We start from the raw sequence: 22,673 nt of genomic DNA, 5'->3' as shown, positions 1-22,673 counted from the left end.
TGTCTACTTACTTGGGTTCTCTCCCAGCTAAGATCATCTGGAATATGCCTACACAGGCCCCCCTCTTGCCTTCCCAATATTCAGGGTTGGGATCCAGCCTCTCTAAGACATCAAATGCTTTGGCTGAATAGTAAAACTGGCCCATCTGAATAAAAGAAAGTACTGTGGTAATACTTGTAGTCAAAAGGTCACACAGAATGAAACTAAATGTAAAGATACCATGAAACATAATTTCATAAAACAAGTGCATGGGTAATGACAACATTTGCAATTAGCAAATTAGATAAATTTCAATTCCTTATTAAAACAAGAAGGAAAATCACAGTTTGTGTACATGAGTTCAATTTAAACCCCCTTCCCTTCATTAAGTTTTCAACAATATAACATTTCTTCTACATATAGTCAAGTTACACTGTAATCAACATATTTGTCATTTCTTCTAATCATATTCTAATCTTGAGGATAAACTCTGATGACGGTGATTTGAACTGGTTATTTTTCATGTTTCCTCCATACATTCTGTAGATGACTACTATCATTCATTTTACGCTAATATGATCCTATTCAGCCCAAGAGGATGGTCTTTCCCTTACCTTGTCCCTAAAGTCTCAGAATGCCCAGATGTACACTGACTCCTACTCTAAACAGCAAGTCTTTTAAACATTTAATTCATTTTGACAAACTTCTTTCCCAAATATACTACACATTTCCTTGGCCTTGTAGAGTATGCTGACTATCATTAAATTTTGCTTAGATGAGGTTTCCTGATTGGCAATCATAAAGGTATAGTGTTCACTGAAGTCTTCAAATTGCTTGGCAATCCTCCTTACTCAGTGCGGTTTCGTTACCTTTCCTTTCCTGTGAACTGTTGTTTTACGCCTTTGCCAATTTCCTAAGATCTCTACTGCATCTTAGCTTAGCTTTCTTCTATACTTCATAGGGAAGACACAACTCTCCTTCCTTCAGTTCAAATTATTCTTGTACCTTCATTACTCCTTCCCTCTTTTCTGCATATCTCTCAGAAAGAAGTGTTCTTATTCCTTTTCAAGGTTAATCCTTCTTCCTATAAATTTTTCTCCTAAAAATTTTTTCTTTCGTAAAGAAACACACCAAATGGTGTGGGAAACATACATGTATAGTTTAATGACTATAATGTCAATATAAGTGTAACTACCACCCAGGTCAAGAAATGAAACATTGACAGCAAAACAGAAGCTCTGTGTGTCATGTCCACACTACAACCCTCTCTTTCCCTGTTTTCGGTTACTAGTAGTCTGACTTTTATGGTCATCAGTTCTTTGACCTTCTTTATAGTTTTATCAGCTATGTAAACATCTTTAGACAATATAATTGAGTGTTGCCTCTTAGTATGTTAGCTATATGAAATAAAGCTGTAAATATTCTTTTGTGTCTTGTATATGCTTTTACAATTCATCTATATTGCTGGATAGAGCTCTAGTTGGTTCATTTTTTAAAGTCTTTTTATTTTAAAATAATTATAAATTTACAGGAAGTCACAAAGATAGTACAGAGTGGTCCCATGTCCCTTTCAACCAATTTCCCCCATTATAGCTTATACAACTATAGTACAATATCACAATATCACAATATCAAACCCAGAAAACTGACATCACTACAATGTGTATGTACAGTTCTGTCACTTAATCAAATGTGTAGGTTCATGTAACCACCACCCCTATCAAGATACAGATCTATTCCATCACCACAAAGCTGTACTCTCCTCCCAGCTGACCACCCCTAACCTCTGGCAATCACCAATTTTTTCTACATCTCTATAATTTTGTCATTTCAAGAATGTTATATATATGAAATCATACATCAGTTTTTTAAGATTGTGGTCTACGTTATTCTCATTGAATCTGCTTCCTAATCCAATCCTCTTCTGTAGCTAGCAGTGTTTTCTCAGGCCTCTTGCAATTCTATCTAGTTGCAGATTTGACATTTTCCTTCCTTGGCATTTGATAAAACAGGAATAAGAAAAAGAGTGATTAAAAAACACTTTTTTTTACTCTCTCCTGGTTCTTTTCTTTTCCTTCTGTTCATCTTCATCCTCTGTCTCTTTCATTGACTCTTCTTTCTATTTCTATCCCTTAAATAGTGGTGTTCCATGTGGTTCCTCACCCCATTCACTGGTTAATCTCATTCTCTCCCATACTCCACTGCTACTACTGCTACTGCTACTGCTACTACCACCACCACCATTAACTACTGTTAACTTCTAAAGCTACATCTCTAGTCTGAGCCTCTCACATGAATACCTGAGCTCCAGGCTCACCCTGATAATTTCACACATGTAATATCTCTACCTGGGAGCCCCAAACCCAGAATTAATACATCTAAAATTGAACTAAATTCCTGTCTTTTATGTTTTATTTTCCTCTGCCTTCCCTAACTTACTTAATATCATTGCCATCCACCAAGTTCTATTAAACATTTTCAAGTTTCCTATGTTTTAAATCCTTTTCCACTGATGGTGATTCACTTTATAATGTAATGATTCACTTTGCAATGAGCTATTATTGATTAATTTGATACTAGACTCTCTTTACCTGACGTTTTCCTGTCTTTTGGACAGGAAGAAATATTCCCAAAATAGGAGTTTCCAGAATTTGAGGCTAACTTTTTAAAAAGCTTTTAATGTATAGGATAGGGTCCCAAACTCCTCCCTCTTCCCTGCCTTTCCAACTCCCTACACACACACACACACACACACACAGTTCGTCTACTATTTGCACCATTGTTTTCCCAGAGGTTTGGTTTGCAACTCTCTTACTCTTCTTACTTTACTCCCTTATCGGTAATCTCACTTTTTTCAGGGTTTCAATTACTATTGAAGTGGTGATGATTTCTCCAGATTTGTCTCTCGATGTCAGAGGACATCATTCTTGAGCTTCAGAACGAAACTTCCAATTACCAGATGAATATCTCTATCTGCATGGTACCTAAAGATTCATAGCCTTTAGAAATCTAAAACCTCCTCTCTAAACCACTATTTCATACACATTCTTTCATATTTCATTTATATGTATACATGTTTTATGTACATATAAAACCCTGAAATGCTGCCTATCTCTGAGTTCAGTTCATTCATAAAAGGGATGACATTTCTGATATCACGATGCGAATCCTCTCACCTATAGCCATTTAATCTCTAGGACACTTTCCCCTAATATTTAGTCAATGCAGCAATGTGATACTGATCTTCACTTTCCCCTTAGGTCTCACTCAGACGCACCTTGTAGCAGTCATTAGCAATGAGCTGTAAGAGGCTAAAGGACTCGCCAGAGGTTTCCATCTTGAGATAAAGTTCCCAGGCTAGTCTTGGTTTCTTATTCATAATGTCTACAAAGAGAAACAAAGATTTATGCTTTTTAAATGTACAAGAAATACATTTCTGCATCTTGCTAGTCTATGGATTTGGTTCTATGTTACAAATATACAAAGTAATGGTAAGCAGCCCTTACATGGGAAAGCTTACACTGTCGGCATTAAGCTGGTTTCCCCATCAGAACTCTACCATACTTAAAATACTTAAGTTAGGCTTTACATAGTTACATCTTTTTAGATTGGGTTGACTTCCAGTAGTTCCTACTTTGCTCATCTGCTGAAAAGTCATCTATCATTCATTCAATCCCACTCATACAGTTCCAGCCTCACTTAGAAATCTAATTGCTAAAATTTTCCCATGACTTCAAAAACTCAGTGAACATTTTAAAACCAAGTGAAAAAAAAGGAGCAAGAGAGAGACAGACAGAGACGATAGGCTATATAGTACACACAAATTATGTTTTTGACATTTTATCACTTTTCAGGCCGGCACCAAAGTGAAAAGGTAAAAGTAGCATAACAATATCATTTAACAAAAAACAATGTAAACTCAGACTCTGGAAGCTTTACTAGGCTAAAGGAAGAACTTGGCATCTTTTAGGACTGTTTATGCTACGTCAATGTCATATGGTAGAACTATTCACAGGGTAAACATATATAACACATGTACGTGGCCATCCTTACTGAGTAGCATTAACAACACTTAATCTCAGAGTTTACTCATTCTACAAAACAAAATTAGAAAACACTCAATAAAAGCATTCCTCTATAACATTTAAAAGAAGACTCACAGCACCGAGCTAGCCAACTGAGGTAAATGTAGTCATTTTTCATCTTCTCACTTTGGATTAAAAGGAAAATCTGTAAGAGGAGGAAAAAGGGAGTAAACATGAAGATGCTTTTACAATAAAAATATCCATAGCAGCTTGCCTTGGATTAATGAGCATTATAAATGACCAAATTCTATACAGGCCACTGAGAAAAGTAAAGGACAATTTTTGTGCTGATTTTAAAACACTTCTCTCAGTTATCGATATCACAAGGTAACATGAGGTTGGTGAGGATATAGAAGATTTGAACAGAATAATTAACAACTGCACATGCTACTGGGCAATAAAGCAAGTCTCAACAGATTTTAAAGGACTGGTGTTATACAGACCACACTCTATGACTACAATACAATTCAGTTAGATATCAAAATAAAATAACCTGGAAAGGATAACATACACACTTGAAAATCATGAAACATGTTTTAGAATAACTCATCGTCAAAGATAATAAAAAGATCATTTCTAAACATAATGGAAATTAGAAAATACTTAGAATTTGAATAATAATGAGTTGAGTAATTTGTTGAATAATAACAAAATTGAATTAAATAATTCAATTGAATTATTTTGAATCATTCAGATAATGTATGGAGTTAGAAGTCAAGATAGTGGTTAGCCTTGTGGGAAAGAGAGCTACTCAAAAAGGAGATGGGTGCATTCCCAGGGTTATGATAATATTCTGTTTCATGATCTGGGTACTGACTATTTGGGTATGTTCACTTTAAAAATTCATCAAGCTGTGTACTTTGATTTGTATACTTTTCTCCATGTATGTTATGTTTTTATAAAATTTATCCAAAAAAGGAAAACATGAATGTGGTTATAAAAGCTACATATCTATTTATATTGTACTTTTTTTTTTTTTTTTTTTTTTGCGGTACGCGGGCCTCTCACTGTTGTGGCCTCTCCCGTTGCGGGGCACAGGCTCCGGACGCGCAGGCTCAGCGGCCATGGCTCACGGGCCCAGCCGCTCCGCGGCATGTGGGATCTTCCCGGACCGGGACACGAACCTGTGTCCCGTGCATTGGCAGGCAGACTCTCAACCACTGCGCCACCAGGGAAGCCCCTATAGTGTACTTTTTAGTATAACCTAAGAACAACAGAACTTTTAATAATCCTTTACCCTTAAACTTTTTATTTGAGAAAAAGATAACAATGTTTTTAGATAGAATTATTCAAACGCCTTCAAAAGCAGGTACCCACCTCTTCACCCTCGCTGGTATTGCCAGTTGCAGCTTTGGCTTGGGCATAATTAAAGTTAAAGATGTCATCATTATAGAAGTAACTCTGAAAAACATCCCAAGAACAGGTCACACTGAGCATTAACATATAAAATATGAAAACATCAGTCATACCAGGTAAACACAAAAATAATCTTAAGGAATTAGCTGATGCCACTACTACCACCACAGTAAAAGGGTGGTAGTAAAAGATACTCCTAAAGTATCTTATCTGTGACATACTATATACAGTATTTTGTATACAAAGTCATCTAGAAGATTCTACACTGACCTTAAACGAGTTGAGGTAAATCAAGACATCATCAAATTGCTTAAGCAGGAAGAAACAGGAAGCCATGCACTGCCTCCCTGGTATTGTATCTGAAATGGAATGGGAAAAGAAACCAGGTGTATTCATGAAACTAAAAGTTCTCTTTAGGGGCTTCCCTGGTGGCGCAGTAGTTAAGAATCCGTGTGCCAATGCAGGGGACACGGGTTCGAGCCCTGGTCCGGGAAGATCCCACATGCCGTGGAGCAACCCATGCGCCACAACTACTGAGCCCGTGCTCTAGAGCTCATGCTCCATAACGAGAGAAGCCACTGTAATGAGAAGCCCGCGCACCACAACAAAGAGCAGCCCCCGCTTGCTGCAAGTAGAAAGCCTGTGCGCAGCAACAGAGACCCAACGCAGCCAAAAATAAATAAATAAATAAATTAAAAATAATAGTTTAATAATATTAAAAAAAAAAGTTCTCTGGGCTTCCCTGGTGGCGCAGTGGTTGAGAGTCCACCTGCCGATGCAGAGGACACGGGTTCGTGCCCCAGTCCGGGAAGATCCCACATGCTGCGGAGTGGCTGGGCCCATGAGCCATAGCCGCTGGGCCTGCGCGTCCGGAGCCTGTGCTCCGCAGCGGGAGAGGCCACAGCAGTGAGAGGCCCACGTACCGCAAAAAAAAAAAAGTTCTCTTTAGCTGAACTTTGAGTTATTTTATAATTTAGAGACAGGAATGTATTCCAAGACATCTTTCTAGATTCTGAAATTACAGATTCTGTTCAGTGGACAAAACCTCAGCATGATGGAGGTCACAGTACTCAAGAATGACCGATAATCTCTCTTGCGGTTAACAGAGTCCCACATGAGCACATGTTCTACAGGCTACAGTTTTCCCCAGATCTTTTCCAGGGCTTTGATTCTCTCACCCAACTCCAACACCTGCACACTCAACTAATGTGACTTAGTATCCATCATTACTCATCTAAGACAACCCAACACTTCTGGTCTCAAATGGAGAAATACTTTGTCATGGAACCATCTGATCCTGATCCTGACCAACTTTTTGTCCGATAACAGATGCGTATTTGAAGTGGCAGAGGATTAGGATAACGCCTGGCCCTCACCACTGCCACTCCCAATCCTCCTTCCTCTGCTCAAGATTTTCCCCCCAAAACACTTAGCACAGATATACTATATAATCTATTTTTTAAAAATATTTATTTATTTATTTGGCTGTGCACGGTCTTAGTTGCAGCATGCAGGCTCTTTTAGTTGCGGCATGCGGGATCTAGTTCCCTGACCAGGGATCCAACCCGGGCCCCCTGCATTGGGAGCGCGGAGTCTTAACCACTGGACCACCAGGGAAGTCCCCTATAATCTACTTTTCACATTTATAGTCTGTTCTCTCTAGACTGTACACTGCACAAGCATAGGGGGATTGGTTTGTTTTGTTTACTACTGTATCCCCAACACCACAATACACTTTTGTTGTACAAATGAATTGAAATGGGGAAAGAAAATATTATCCAACAAATAGTTTTGGTGAAACATTTGAAAGAAAATGAATATCCAGGGGTGATTAGAATATTTAACCATCAGTTCAGCATGAACACTGTTCATCAGAATAGATGCCAGCCATGGACAACTGGTACAGACAGCCATATTGGTTCACACTGGCTAACTGTCAGCCCTTTTTAGATCCCTTTCTCAAATCTTACACTGAATCTTCAGTGATGAGATTGATAGTTTAATAATAAAAATGAAGCCACAAAACTACTGGTGGGAAATATAGGTGAATATTATATAACTTCAGGGATAAGAAAGCATTTTCTAAGCTTGATACCCATGTAAGAAATCATTATAGAAAAGATAAGTAAGATATGTTTTTATATGGGAAAAAAATACCATAGGCAAAGTTAAAAGCAAATGACCTACTGGAAAAATATCTACAGCATGACAAAAGTTTTATACATAAAGAGCTCTTGAGAAATCAATAAAAGTTAACATTTCAAATAAAAGACAGAATCAAATTTTTAAATCTCTTATGAACTAGAGAATATACTTATTTTCCTCTATTTACATATCCTCTCCTCCCATTTTAGCTGAGATGTTAAGAAGGGCTAATTCAATATTCTCTCCTGTGTCTGAGTTTCTACTTTATAATGGGAAGCCTAACAGATATATCCCTGGACAGAGAATCAAACTTCACCAGTCAGTATATGACCAACTCCAGTTATAAATCATGCTCACAAGTACAGATTCAGACATACCACATTCACTAGCTGATCCTCCCACCAACTGGAAGAACTGCTGGGCAATTTTCATATGATCCTTCTGAAAAACAAAGCAGAGCTGATACAGAAGAATAAGCTGAAAATACATTATTTGTATTACTTTGTGGTTTTAACATATTTGTCAGGATTTAACATATACCCTTGTTTTAAATCCTCCCCAAATCAATAGTACTAATTCTTATTAGCATAAGCAACTAGAAAATGATAATATGCAATTGAATTAAAACCTATTTAGAGTCAGATAGAAAAGAAGAAAAAAATCCAATCCCCAAATTCTATCTTAAAAGTATCTTCATTGGGCTTCCCTGGTGGTGCAGGGGTTGAGAGTCCGCCTGCCGATGCAGGGGACACGGGTTCGTGCCCCGGTCCATGAGGATCCCACATGCCGCGGAGCGGCTGGGCCCGTGAGCCATGGCCGCTGAGCCTGCACATCCGGAACCTGTGCTCCGCAACGGGAGAGGCCACAACAGTGAGAGGCCCGTGTAACACAAACAACAAACAACAACAACAACAACAAAAAAGTATCTTCATTAAATGAACTCATTCATTCATTTAACAAATATTTATTGCTCTTTTATCATATATCAGACCTTGTGGTAGGAGCTATGGCTATAACAAGGAGTATTTATTAAATAAAACCATTAATTTATTCAATAGCTTTTTTTTTTTTTTTTTGCGGTACGCAGGCCTCTCACTGTTGTGGCGTTTCCCGTTGCGGAGCACAGGCTCCGGACGCGCAGGCTCAGCGGCCATGGCTCACGGACCCAGCCGCTCCGCGGCATGTGGGATCTTCCTGGACCGGGGCACGAACCCGTGTCCCCTGCATCGGCAGGCGGACTCGCAACCACTGCACCACCAGGGAAGCCCTCAATAGCTATTTATTGCCTATCTACTACATGAAGCACTTTGGAGTGAGCTGGAGATAAAAAGATTTATTTATATTACACTTTGTTCCAAAAAGAACTTACTATGCCATATTCAGAGGAATAAAAGCTTAATTTTAGTCAGCATTTTGGTACTTATAAAAAGCTTTTCCAGAGAAACAATTATTCCCATTTTACAAATGTCAAAATTAAAGCTCAGAGGTATGCAAGGTGAAAAAAAAGTCAGTGAAGGGACTTCCCTGGTAGTGCAGTGGTTGAGAATCCATCTGCCAATGCAGGGGACATGGGTTCAATCCCTGGTGGGAAGGGATCTGCAGAACAGCTGAGCCCGTGTGCCACAACTACTGAGCCTGTGCTCTAGAGCCTGCACACCGCAACTACTCAGCCTGTGAGCTGCAACTACTCAGCCTGCGAGCTGCAACTACTGAGCCCATGCACCGCAACTACTGAAGCCCGCCCACCTGGAGCCTGCGCTCTGCAACAAGAGAAGCCACCACAATGAGAAGCCCGCACACGCCACAAAGAGTAGTCCCCGCTCGCTGCAACTAGAGAAAGCCCGCACACAGCAGCAAAGACCCAACGCAGCCAAACAAATAAAAATTTAAAAAGTCAGTGAAAATAAGAATGAATTTTTGTAATGATTTGCTCTTGTTATTATATATACACACTGTTTAACAATTGGGCTTTTTTTTTTTTTTAACCAAAGCAGCAATTCTTAGGGTTGTAGCTTTCTTTTTTTTTATTTCATTTTATTTTGTTTTATTTTTTTGGCCACGCTGTGCAGCTTGCAGGACCTTAGTTCCCCAACCAGGGCTTGAACCCGTGTCTCTGGCAGTGAGAGTGCCAAGTCCTAACCACTGGACCACCAGGGAATTCTTTTTTGTCTTTAAATAACCCAGAATTCTTTTCACAATGGAATCTGGACTGGGGGATATGGAGAAATAAAAGGAACTGCAAAAGAGCCTATTTGTAAGCTTATTGCTGTTGAAATTTGATGTTCATTTTGATCTTTTCCACACACATAAGTTTGCAAGCTACAGATTACCAGTGATTTTATACTCACCGAACCCATTTCCTGGCCAAGGGCTGCATTGACCACTCCTTTGAGGATATACTCCTGGACACATGGAATATCACTAATTAATTTAAAAGGAATGTGGAACTATGAGATATCTTTCAAATAGACCATTTGCATCTATTTAATGCTTTACATATATTATCAAAAGTTACCCAAAGTCACTTTTCTCTGTTCTATCCCTGGTTTGAATGAAAGAATTAGCAGACTTTCATTTGTTTCCCAGGAAAGTATTAATATAACAGAATTCATCATATTTGTAAATTCTCAATCTTAAGCAGAAAAACTCAGTGGATACTCACAGGAATTAAGTTTTATTTTTATTTCAATTCAGTGGAAAAAATTAACAATAAAATGTTTATGTAATAATTTTTACATCTTATCAGTCACTGCCATTCTCTGTGATGGCATCATATATATATTATCAATATTTTTCCCTTTCCAATGATATAATAACCTTCCTTTGTTAGTGATCCCTTACCTCAAAAAGAAAAAGTATCCTCTGATTCTCCTTTGTAAGGTATTCTTGCTTTTGGAGTCCTGAGGCCTCACCTGTATCCCCTTCAGACTTGGTTCTGTTCTTTAATAGATACTCTCCTTAGCTTTATCAATTTTTATGTGGGTACTATTTTTATTTAAGAGGGCTCATAAAAAGAACAGAAGATGCTGAAGCCTTTAATACACTGGAGAAATATACCTGCTTAGATCTAGAAACAGTTTTCAGTCAGTCTTTCACTCAGTGAGTGGGATGCTTACTATGTGCTTAGTATACATAGTGTTGGAGATGCAATACAGACACAATCCCTGACCGCAAGGAGCTAACAACCTAGCAGGGGACAAAGACATAGTACAGACAATCATACTGCTGACATAAGTTTCTATATCTAGTTTCATCAGAATTCTAGATTTCAATATTTTCAAACATCAACCCTTTTGAGGAGATGACCACATATACAGGAGTTTACAAATATCAAAAAGCCCAGGATATTCATTCTCATCTCAAAAGTCTCACATAAAAAAAAAAAAGTCTCACATAACATTCCTAGATCAATATATATGATCTTTCCTGAGATTCTACAAGCAAGAATCATCTCTAAGATGCCTTCTGAAATTCCACTTTCAACAGAACTTGGTTAGTAAAAATGTAACACATTCGCAATTACCTGAGGAGTAGTAGGTTCCAGATCCTTAATTAAGTTATAAGCTTCTTGTACATCATCTGAAATATAAGAAATAAGTAGCTATACTAATCTGTATCCTAGCAAACTCTTCTGAAACAGTCTCCCAAACGATAAGATCCTTCAAACATTCATGGGAAGTATGATTTGTTTTTTTTGTCTCTTAACTCTCCATCAAGTTCAATGTTGAGTAGTAGATAACCAAGTATCTGTAGGAAACCCATATTAAGCCATGGAGCACCTAAAAGTTCAAGTCAAAAATAAGGAATGGGGAAGTATATGCCAATGGCATTGTAATTATATAAGAAAAACAACCATTTTTTTTAAAAGATATATAAAGTATGTAGGAGTGAAATGACATGAAGTCTGGGATTCGCTTTAAAATATTTCAGCAACAAAAATGGGAGAGGGAGGACAAATGAAAAAAGACTGGCAATATCTAGAAGACTGTTGAATCTGGGATGCATATTTGGGCATTCATTTTGGATGTTCATACTATTAACTTGTTTTGTTTATGTTTGAAAATTTTTAGAATAAAAATTAATTTATAAAATATATAAAGTGTTTCTTTAATTCTCGTCCAAAAGCATATTTCTTTGTGCTTATATATCAAATTAGAGAGAACTATTTGCAAGTTCATGTTCTTATGCTAATAAACACTTACATTTTCCTCGATGAGGAATATGTTGTCTGGTTGGTTTCTACCATGCACCTAAAAAGGCCCACATTGTTAGTCCGAGGTCCATGACAGAGTGCCAGCACCACTGCATGGTAACTCCTACCCTGTACTCACAACTGTTAGGTAAAAGACTGCTTTAGGCATGTGTCTAACAATTTTATCCTTACTTAGGGGAAACAAATATCACGTTCTCTTTGCATCATACTATTTCTCATGAGAAGCTGGGGGTACAAATAAACAGAAAGGCAGACAATTAGAGCAAATAAAAACAATTAATGATGAAAAAGAAAAGACTCAAGAAAATGTAGATGTACATTACACATAGGTGAACACAAGAAAAAGAAGAAACAAGGGAGGGGAAGGAAAAAAACAGAAAAACTGAAATAGAATGAATAGAGAACCAAGGGCAGAAAAATAAGAGGAAAAGAAAAGAACAGAATGAGTGAGAGATTGGAAGCAACAGAAGAGCAAAGAGAGAATAAAGAGAAAAGGCACAACAAATAAATACCAATAAATTTGTTCTGTCCTACGAACCTGTTGCAAACATATTTTTGGAAGTATTATGAATTGATTTTAAAGAGTAAGCAAGTAGTTCAGTTAGAGATTAAATGTTCTAAAATATCTTAAATAGGCAAGACCGAGACACAGTTTTCTTACCTTGACGAAGGTAGTAAATCACTAAGTTTAGCCTAGCTTCAGGAATGACATCAACCAGGGGAGGCAAAACCTGCAAAGCCCCTTCACCTCCTCGGAAAACAACCTAAAGACAGAGAAACTCTGCATTATGGCAAAAACTATGAGTTCACTTATTGGTAGAAATGTGTAAGCAGCTGACACAACAGTTATTCTTTGAAAGGATGAATATATTTTTGAAGCCCTCTCTATAAACACATGACCCTGACCTAATTAAAACCATCCTAAATTATAAGAAATAGAATAAAGGCATAACCTTATTGCATACATTTCCTTCTCTCCTCGTAAGAACTGTAGAAAACTCTGAAAGTACCCAATAATTAATGAAACTTTTTTTCTAGACAGATATTGTCTATCAAAAACTCCATGAAGGAATTTATATACCCTTTCTGAGACTGTTGCCTCACCTCTAAATGGCATTAGTAATGTCTACCTTTCAGGGTTATCATGAGGATTAAATGAGTTAAAGTGGGCTAAATGTGTGGCACATAGTAGGTAATATTTCATTTAGTTTTTCAGTAAATATTCATTAGCACTTACTATATGCTTGGTATTGTAATAGCAGGGCTACATCAGGAACAAGTCACTCCCCTGTCACTATATAGGCTATACTCAGGTGGGGAGAGACCCTCAAAGAGCAAACTTAAGTATGTTGTCGTATGATAATAAATGCTACAGAGAATAGCTCAAACAAAAGCACCATTCATGAAAGGACAGTTTTGCATACTGTTCTGTACTCAGAGCCTAGCACAGTATCTGGCACACAGTTATTTCACAAATAAATATACAGAAATCAAGGCAATCAGGCATAAACTACCTAATCTCTTTTTTCTACATCAAAATATCCATATGGTCACCTTATTTGCTTCCTCCTTGTCTGAGATACTCCCTTCTCTTGCCAAGATTAATTCCTACATCTATCTTCTTTGATGTCATAACTTCTGACTCCATCTAGATCTTGTTTCTGCATTAATCAATCATTCTATTTCATTAATCCTGGTCCCATTTCTCAACTTCAAACATGCACAAAGGTTTCTGCTCTCTTGAAAAATCTTCCACTTGGTGCCACTGTTCCCTCTGGATAGCACCTTATTTTTCTCCTTTCTTTCAATGCCACACTTTAAAAGTATGTAGTTCCCTGCTTCAACTTTCTTCTCAACCTCTCACTCCTTAAGTTCCCAGAAAACTTGCTTCTGCTCTCTGCACACTAGTAAACTCACTCTACAAGTCACAAATTAACCCCTTTGGCCAAATTCAATGGACTATTCTGTCCTCTTGCTCCATGACATACCTGCAGTTTTGACACTGATGGAATAGCATGACAACAATAGCACTGTCTACTATATGCTTACTATATGCTGCATACTGCTTGAGGTACCTTATACACATTACCTCATTTCACCTTCACAAGGGAATAAGGTAGGTACTGTAATTTCCCCTATTCTACATATGAGAACATGGAGACTCATCAATGTTTTGTGACTTACCCAATGTTACAAAGCTAGTACATCGTATAACTTGATTTTGACCTCAGATCTGACTCCAAAAGTAGATGTTAATAACAACAATTTATATTGCTTAATATTTTTCAGGTTTTGTTTTAGACATTAAGGTAATCTGTATTCATTGGAAAAAACTTACATATACTGTTAACAACAGGAAAAAGGAAAATTTCCATTTTTTTACTTTTCTCTTTAATCCCACCCTCCAAGAATAATTCCTATTGCTAGCTAATATGCATCTCCCAGTTATACATACATATAACAGTTCTTTATTCTGGCTGTATATTATGTCCACTTGGGAAACTTTTCAGAAAAGTACTCATGGCCGAACCCTAGTCAACCATTCAGTAAAAATCTCACCCATCATTATTTTAAAAAATCTCCCAGGTGATTAAAATGTGTACCTGTAATGACATTACAGTTAGAAGCAATCTAAGTGTCCATCAACAGATGAATGGGCAAAGAAGATGTGGTCTATATATACAATGGAATATTACTCAGCCATAAAAAGAACGAAACTTTGCCATTTGCAGCAACATGGATGGACTTGGAGGGCATTACGCTAAGTGAAATAAGTCAGACAAAGAAAGACAAATACTGTATGATAACACCTATATGTGGAATCTAAAAAATGCAGCACACTAGTGAATATAACAAAAAAGAAGCAGACTCACAGATATTGAGAACAAACTAGTGGTTACCAGTGGAGGGTGGGGCAATATAGGGGTGGGAGAATGGGAGGTATAAACTACTGGGTGTAAGATAGGATACAAAGATGTATTGGTACAATGCAGAGAACATAGCCAACATTTTGTAATAACTGTAAATGGAGTGTAACCTTTAAAAATTGTATAAAAATCAGAAAAAAAATTTTAAAATGACATTACTGTTGACCCTGGAACAATGGTGGAGTGGGTGGTTTAGAGGCACTGACCATCCACACACCTGAAAATCCGAGTATGATTTATAGTCAGCCACCCACATCCATGGTTCCTCCACATCCGAGGATTCAACCAACCTCAGACCGTGCAGTATTTACGACTGAAAAAATTCTGTGTGTAAGTGGACTCATGCAGTTCAAACCTGTGTTGTAGAAGGGTCAACTGTACATTATCTAGGTGCTTTTTCTCGCCTGCCCTTTCTTGAGATATTTTCTTATCTTCCTTCTTCCAGCCACTTAAATACAAGTGCTCTCCTGGAGCCATGTTTTTCTCTGTTTTTAACCCTTTCTTCAACTATCACTACTCTTAAGAAAACTCTTAAACCTGTTCTCTGGTCTTAATCTCTTTCCAAGTTTAATTTCCAGACTACTACCTCTAACACATCATTTTCCACAAAAATTAATCTGTCTTTAATTTGTAAACTAGACTAGAATTGAGAAGATTAGAGGCAGAAGCTTATAATAAAAAATAACCACAGAAAACGCTATCTGTGATGGAGGCCTGAATTAGAGGAGGAATGGAATGAATATAAGACAATACCAACAAAGAATTAATAGGATTAAGTGACTGAGTAGCTATCAGAGATAAAGGGGAAGAGAAGTCTAAAACACCTATAGTTTTCAGCATTCATACTCAGAAACTTGGTGCCAAAGAAGGTACAGAGAAATCAGAAGGAAAAGTAGTAGTCATTACTATTGCCATTTTCAGATGAGGAATCTGAAACTCAACAATATTAAATAATTTTCTCAATGTCCCGGGTGTCTGAGTTGAATGTAGCTGCTTTGCACCCACTCTACTGCATAGTCAATGGAATCAAACTTGAAACTGCATCTGAATGTTTTTTTTTTTTTAGCAATGGCCATCATAATCCAGTCCTAAACCTAACCCCCTTTTTACTTTTTCACTAAGTAAAACTTTAATTTTTCACTGTGCCCCAGTACAAACTTTCTGTTCTAGTAAATTCAAACTGCTCACAACCTATCACATATGTCTTCTTCATTCATTCATCCATGTCCCTGCCACAAATGAACCCTATAAATCCCAGCCATCTTCCAAAGACCAGCTCAAGTTTTACTTTCATCAGAATATCCTTCCCATTTATTATAACCCAAAGGGATATGTTCCTTTGTCTTTGCCAACAAAATGAACACGTGGATCTCACTGCCTTACACTTCTTTCTAAATGTTATGTATTACTGCCCTCCCAATAAGGATTTGCTTGATGAAAGAACCTGATATCTTAAACTCATTCTCTCTCCTCCACAGCAAGAAAGAGTTTACTTAAAGTAGAGAAATACTTGTTGAGATAACTCCCTTCATTCATCTTTCTAACCACTGTGATGTACCAAAATAGGGTAGGCCTCAAGTCAGTCAAGACTGCAAACTATTATTCACCAGATTGTGCCTGATGAGCTCTTTAGCAAATTCAAAGGAAGAAGAAGCGTTGTCCATCAAGCTTTTGAGTTCTGCCTGAAATTAAAAAAGGAAAGCTTTATGAAAATGAGAACTGTATAGTTCTTATATCACATATAAAATGTTACAACATTTTATAGTTGACAAAGAATTTAACATGCTGTTCCACTTGTTCTGCAGGACTCTAAGAAATGATCAATGTAATTATTATCATCCTCATTTTACAGATGAGAACACTGAGGCTTATGAACATTAAGTGATTGAACCTTACACTAATTAGCAAGTCTGAAACTGGTGAACCCAAGTTTGTAGACTCACAGAGTTAGTCTTTTCTTTCAGGTGACAAACTTTTAACAACTAAGGTTGATTCTTATATCTGACCATTCCACCTATGTCTTGAATTTTCATACTATCTCCTTCCTGCTGAATTGGCCTTAATTTACATGATGCAATTAACATAAATTCTCCCCTCTATGTTATTATTTATTAGACCTATCAGATCTCTTCTGTATTGTCATGCACCCTTAACTTCCCTTAGAAGAAATGGTCAGCCATTTCCACAGCGTCTTCACTAACGTCCTAGACTCACTTATCCCCTTCCTCAGCTTTCTGCTATTCCCATCTTGCCACTCTATAATTTTTTTTTTTTTTCCAGCACGCGGGCCTCTCACTGTTGTGGCCTCCCCTGCTGCGGAGCACAGGCTCCGGACGCACAGGCTCAGCGGCCATGGCTCACGGGTCCAGCCGCTCCTCGGCATGTGGGACCTTCCTGGACCGGGGCACGAACCCGTGTCCCCTGCATCGGCAGGCGGACTCTCAACCACTGTGCCACCAGGGAAGCCCCACCACTCTATAATTTTGATTAAACCTCCTCACCTCCTTTTTCTACTTCCATCAGTGGGTACCTAAGCTTTTCCGGATAAAATAATTAAATCCTTGATTATTCTCACTAAGCACTACAAACTTTTTCTACCTGATGTCACATAGGAATGCACACCTATTCAGCAATCCATTTACTAATCTCCTCTCTTGTCCACAGCAGTAATTCCAAAGCCTTGGGTCAGGGGTCCCCAACCTTTTTGGCACTGGGGACCAGTTTCGTGGAAGACAATTTTTCCACAGATGGGGGGGCAGGGGGATGGTTCAGGCAGTAATGGGAGCAATGGGGAGCGCAGATGAAGCTTCGCTCGCTTGCCTTCCACTCACGTCCTGCTGTGCGGCCCAGTTCCTAGCAGGCAGCGGACCAATACCGGACTGTGGCCTGGGGCTTGGGGACCCCTGCCTTGGGTAATACTAGGCTAGTTCAGCAGTTTTCAAGCTTTTGGATCTCAAGATCTTTTTTAAATCTTAAAAATTATTAAGGATTCCAAAGAGTTTTTGTTTATGTGGGTTATAGCCATTCATATTTATTGTATTAGAAATTAAAACAGAAATTTTAAGTAATCAATTAATCAAAAGTAGTAATAAACCCACTACACATTAACACAAATAACATATTTTTCATTAAAAAAACTGTATTTACCAAAACAAAAATTTAGTGAGAAGAGTGCTGTTTTATATTTTTGCAAATCTCTTTAATGTCTGGCTTAACAGATGACAGCTGGATTGACATATCTGTATCTGCAATCAATCTATTTTGAAATCATGTTGTCCCTGGAAAACTTCACTGCACACTTGAGTGAAAAAACAAAATCTTTTAGTATTATGATAGCTTTGATCTCAGGCAGGGCCAGCCAGGAATAAAGGTGAGGCAAGTGAGCTACCTAGGGCGCAAAATTTAAAGCAGCACTCACTGCACATGAAAAGATGTTCAACTTCATTAGTTATCAGGGAAATACAAATCAAAATTACAATGAGCTTCCACTTCACATCCACTGGGATAGCTAGAATAAAAAAGTCAGATTAAAAAAAAAAAGTCAGATAACAACAACTGTTGGCAAGGATGTAGAAAAATTGAAACTCTTATACATTGCTAGTGGGAATGTAAACTGGTGCAGCCACTCTGGAAAACAGTATGACCCAACAATTCCACTCCTAGGTATATACCCAAGAGAAATGAAAACATGTTCAAAACATGTCCAAAAACATGTATACAAATGTTTACAGCAGCATTATTCATGATAGGAAGAAGGTGGAAACAATCCAAATAACCATCCCCTGACAACTGGAAAAATAAAATGTGGTATATCCACACAATGGAATATTATTTGGTCATAAAAATGAATGGAGTACTAAAACATGCTATAACATGATGAACTTTATAAACATTATGGTAAAGTAAAAGAAGCCAGTCATAAAAGATCACATATTATATGATTCCTTTTACAGGAAATATCCCAAACAGGCAAATCCATAGAGACAGAAAGTAGATTAAGTAGTTGCTTAGGGCTTGGTGAATGGGGGTTGATAGCTATAGGGTATGGAATTTCTTTCTGAGGTCATGGAAATGTTCTAAAATTGACTGTGGTGGGAATTCCCTGGTGGTCCGGTGGATAGGACTCCGTGATTTCACTGCCGAGGCCGAGGGTTCGATCCCCCATCAGGGAACTAAGACCCCGCAAGCCTCATGGCACAGCCAAAAATAGAGGAAAAAAAAAAAAAGAAGTGCTTAAAAATAAATAACTAAAATTGTCCATGATGAAGATTGCACATAGTGGTGAATATACTAAAAACCACCGAATTGTATACTTTAAAAGGGTGAACTGTATGGTATGTTACATATATCTCAATAAAGCTGTTAAAACATAAAATTATAAATAGAAGATGTAGGTCATCTTATAATATGTTAGAGTGAAAATGACCTTTCTAAAAGCACGACTTGATAGAAATCATGTAAGAAATATTCCTCATGAAACATCAATACGTGATTTTACGTTCAAATTTTCTGTGTCCTATATTAGGGTTTTGTCTTTTCCATCTAATTCATCAATCTTTGTCTTTAATTGAGAAATCAAACGTTTAAATGTAATTACAGATAAGCTGGATTTGAAAAAGGTAAAACAATAGGTGTTTAGAAGCCTATAAATGTGACTGTGTTCCAGCCTATGAAATCTCTGATAATTGCTCAGTTCACTGAGAGTTTACAATGTATATGAAGGTAAGGACTTTGCAGACATCACAGAAACCTACAATAATGCAGTACTATTAGTTTGCATATTTTGCAGATAATGCTTAAGGAGGTTAAGTAGTGCACTGAAAGCCACATAGCTGGTAAGCTAGGATTGGAATACGGTCTATCTGATTTCAAAGCTCCTGCTCTTCATCACTACCGGAGCCCTCCCAGTTTGGGGGGATAAAATTTCTTTATCCTCTGAAACCAGTGTTCTTCTTCCTTTTACCAGCATCCTATATTCACTGCTTCTATTTCTTCATCATCTACTTGTCATTCCTCTGCCACATCCTTCAGGACAATTCTCAACCCAAGTGATTACTCATTCACTCTTTATCTCCTTGCCACCTAGCTTCAACACCCAATAATAATGATACCCTAGTCAGAGTAGGAAACCCCAGTTAGGAAATCCAATGGCTTTTTCTCAATCTGCATCTTTATTGACCTCTTTTGAACCTCCTCCTTCTTCTAATGTGATTCACCCTTAATTTGTTAGTCATATTTTAAATTTCTCATTCAACCATTACTTAGTTGGCATCAACTTTGTGTGTGCATTGTGCCAGGTTCTGGGATACAAATGTCAAAGGACAGTCTCAACCCCTAATGAGCTTGTCTAGATTAAAGATAATTAAAGCAGGTTAATGAGGCCTTGCTCAGGTAGGATCCGCCACCATCTGGACCCTCAGGGCCCCAGTGCAGCTCAGGGCCATGGCTCTGTGCTGGCCCATGGCCATTGGCCTCAACAAAGGCCACAAGGTGACTAATAACATGAGCAAGCCGAGGCCTAGCCACCGCCACGGGCGCCTCACCAAGTATACCAAGTGTGTGTGAGACGTGATCCAAGAGGTATGCAGCTTTGCCCCTTAAGAACAGCGGGCCACGGAGCTGCTCAAGGTCTCCAAGGACACATGGGCCCTCAAGTTCATCAAGAAAAGGGTGGGGACACACTTCCATGCCAAAAGGAAGAGACAGGAGCTGAGTAATGTCCTGGCAGCCAGGAGGAAAGTAGCAGCCAAGAAGGACGGAGCTCCCTCCCCTCAGTGCGTAATAAAACCTCTTCAGAGAAAAAAAAGAAAATTAGGCAACTACCAAATAATAAGTATGATTTTATATATAGATATAAAATCATATATAATAGCCATATTATTACCAATTACTTGTTGGTAAGATATAATAACCATATTATTTGATTACATTTAAATAATCATGCTTATTACTTGGTAGCTATATTATTATGTATATATATAAATTAAGAGCAAGAGGAATGTATACCTAAGTTTGCAGTAAATTTTAGTGGTTAAGTCTCTGGGCTTTAGAGTCAGGGTTTGAGACCTGAATTTCTCACTTGTTAGTTGTATAACCTTGGGTAAATTGTTCAAAGTACTTTAAGAATTGAGTGAGGGCTTCCCTGGTGGTGCAGTGGTTGAGAGTCTGCCTGCCAATGCAGGGGACACGGGTTCGTGCCCCGGTCTGGGAAGATCCCACATGCTGCGGAGCGGCTGGGCCCGTGAGCCATGGCCGCTGAGCCTGCGCGTCCGGAGCCTGTGCTCCGCAACAGGAGAGGCCACAGCAGTGAGAGGCCCGTGTACCGCAAAAAAAAAAAAAAAAGAATTGAGTGAATCATTACAGATTATTTCATGTTTACTATAGAAGATCAGAATGCTTTGGTGTCTGGGGAGAGAATGAACTATACAATATAGAGCCCATTATAAAAATTACTAGAGGAATGTCTGCTTTTAAATGGTTTAAACACAAACTATATCCTCTCGCTACCAAAAAAAAAAAATAGCTTCTTCAGGTACCTTTGACATAGTCATCTACTGCTGGAGAACTTTACCAAATCAACATGCAATCTACATGGACACAATTTCAAATGAAAAAGCATGCCTTTAGTGCAGTCTGGTATCCTGACATGGACACCGTCAGACCTACAGCAGATTGGTTAGCCATGCCACCCATAGCAGACTCTGGAAAGAACATGTGCGGACAAAATGTAAACATGTAATAGGTTGGACCTTATACTAAAATTGGCAAGGTCCCCAAGACTGACTCAAGGTAGAAAGGCAAGAATACACTTCTCTTCTTTCATTTATTCTAAACAAAACTCTAATGAGATCAAATTGCAAATCCAGTTTACTATTAAACTGCTGATGCTGGGAACTAGCCAATTAGGCAGACTCCAGGGACTCTAGTTGAAATGAGTATTCCAAGAATGTATTTTATATAATATCGATATATAAAGGGACCACTCCATTGCATATTAAGCAATTTAATTGATAGGCATTTCTTTTGCCACAACTGACCACCTTTATCGACATAAACCATGAAAAGTGAATCTGGGCATGTGTTAAGGACGTGTTCTCCAACCACCAGCTGCTAAACACTGTTTCACCCAGCAGTTGAATCTGCTGTTGGTGTAAAGTATGTTTACATACTTTATAGGGAAATACAGGGTAATTCAAACTGGAATTAAGTAAATTAAGAACCAATTATGGGACTTCCCTGGTGGTGCAGTGGTTAAGAATCCGCCTGCCAATGCGGGGGAAACGTGTTTGATCCCTGGTCCGGGAAGATCCCACATGCTGTGGAGCAACTAAGCCCGTGTGCCACAACTACTGAGCCCGCATGCCACAACTATTGAAGCCTGCGCACCTAGAGCCCGTGCTCCACAACAAGAGAAGCCACTGCCATGAGAAGCCTGCGCACCGCAACGAAGAGTAGCCCCCACTTGCTGCAACTAGAGAGAGCCCGCGCGCAGCAACGAAGACCCAATACAGCCAAAATAGAAATTAAAAAAAAAAAAAAAAGAACAAATTTCATCACTACCTCAGCAGCTTTGCCATTGTAAAGGCGAAAATGATTACAGGCCTTAAGATTGAGTGCGATGGTACTATCAGGAATTTGCTGAAGATAAACAGCCAGAACTTCTTGAGACACATCATAGTAATCCAGCTTGTAGTAACACAGGGCCACATAAACATTGAGGGCAAGGTACTCCCTATTAGATGAAAGAATTAAGGATTAACAATTCAAGTCTACTTCATAGAAATGTTGTCAAACTACAGACTTTTTAATGGCTCAAATGGACAGCAAGGCAAAGAGGACATTTCTTCTTTTAAAGATGAAGAATATAATCAGTGTAGCATCTTTCTTTTTGTATTATAATATTTAAGTGTTTTGACATAAGCAGAGTAAAAGATGACAACTAGAGGAGAAAGGGAAAAGTTCAACTAC

General features: G+C 38.2%; 1 protein-coding gene and 1 pseudogene across 3 annotated transcripts in view; one reads left to right on the top strand and one right to left on the bottom strand.

Annotated features, from left to right (window-relative positions):
- IFT56 (intraflagellar transport 56) overlaps positions 1-22,673 on the bottom strand; it is a 34,319-nt gene that overhangs the window by 1,962 nt on the left and 9,684 nt on the right. Inside the window, exons 7-17 of one of the 2 annotated variants that reach the window (XM_082846123.1) lie at positions 22,266-22,437; positions 16,313-16,387; positions 12,440-12,542; positions 11,089-11,144; positions 9,914-9,967; positions 7,943-8,006; positions 5,691-5,779; positions 5,382-5,465; positions 4,140-4,209; positions 3,257-3,363; positions 12-145 (exon numbers count right to left, since the gene is read on the bottom strand). In XM_082846123.1, the coding sequence (XP_082702249.1) occupies positions 12-145; positions 3,257-3,363; positions 4,140-4,209; positions 5,382-5,465; positions 5,691-5,779; positions 7,943-8,006; positions 9,914-9,967; positions 11,089-11,144; positions 12,440-12,542; positions 16,313-16,387; positions 22,266-22,437 (1,008 nt within the window). The remainder of the gene's footprint in view (positions 1-11; positions 146-3,256; positions 3,364-4,139; positions 4,210-5,381; positions 5,466-5,690; positions 5,780-7,942; positions 8,007-9,913; positions 9,968-11,088; positions 11,145-12,439; positions 12,543-16,312; positions 16,388-22,265; positions 22,438-22,673) is intronic. The other variant, XM_082846124.1, reaches the window with a different exon arrangement.
- Positions 20,148-21,896, top strand: LOC309966278 (large ribosomal subunit protein eL36-like; annotated as a pseudogene). The gene is made up of 2 exons: positions 20,148-20,483; positions 21,882-21,896. The product of its transcript is annotated as a large ribosomal subunit protein eL36-like (transcript).

This window comes from Leucopleurus acutus, assembly GCF_964270905.1.
Source record: "Leucopleurus acutus genome assembly, chromosome: 9".
Lineage (NCBI taxonomy): Eukaryota > Metazoa > Chordata > Mammalia > Artiodactyla > Delphinidae > Leucopleurus > Leucopleurus acutus.
The sequence above is the reverse complement of the archived record's forward strand: the minus strand, read 5'-3'. Positions and strand labels throughout refer to the sequence as shown.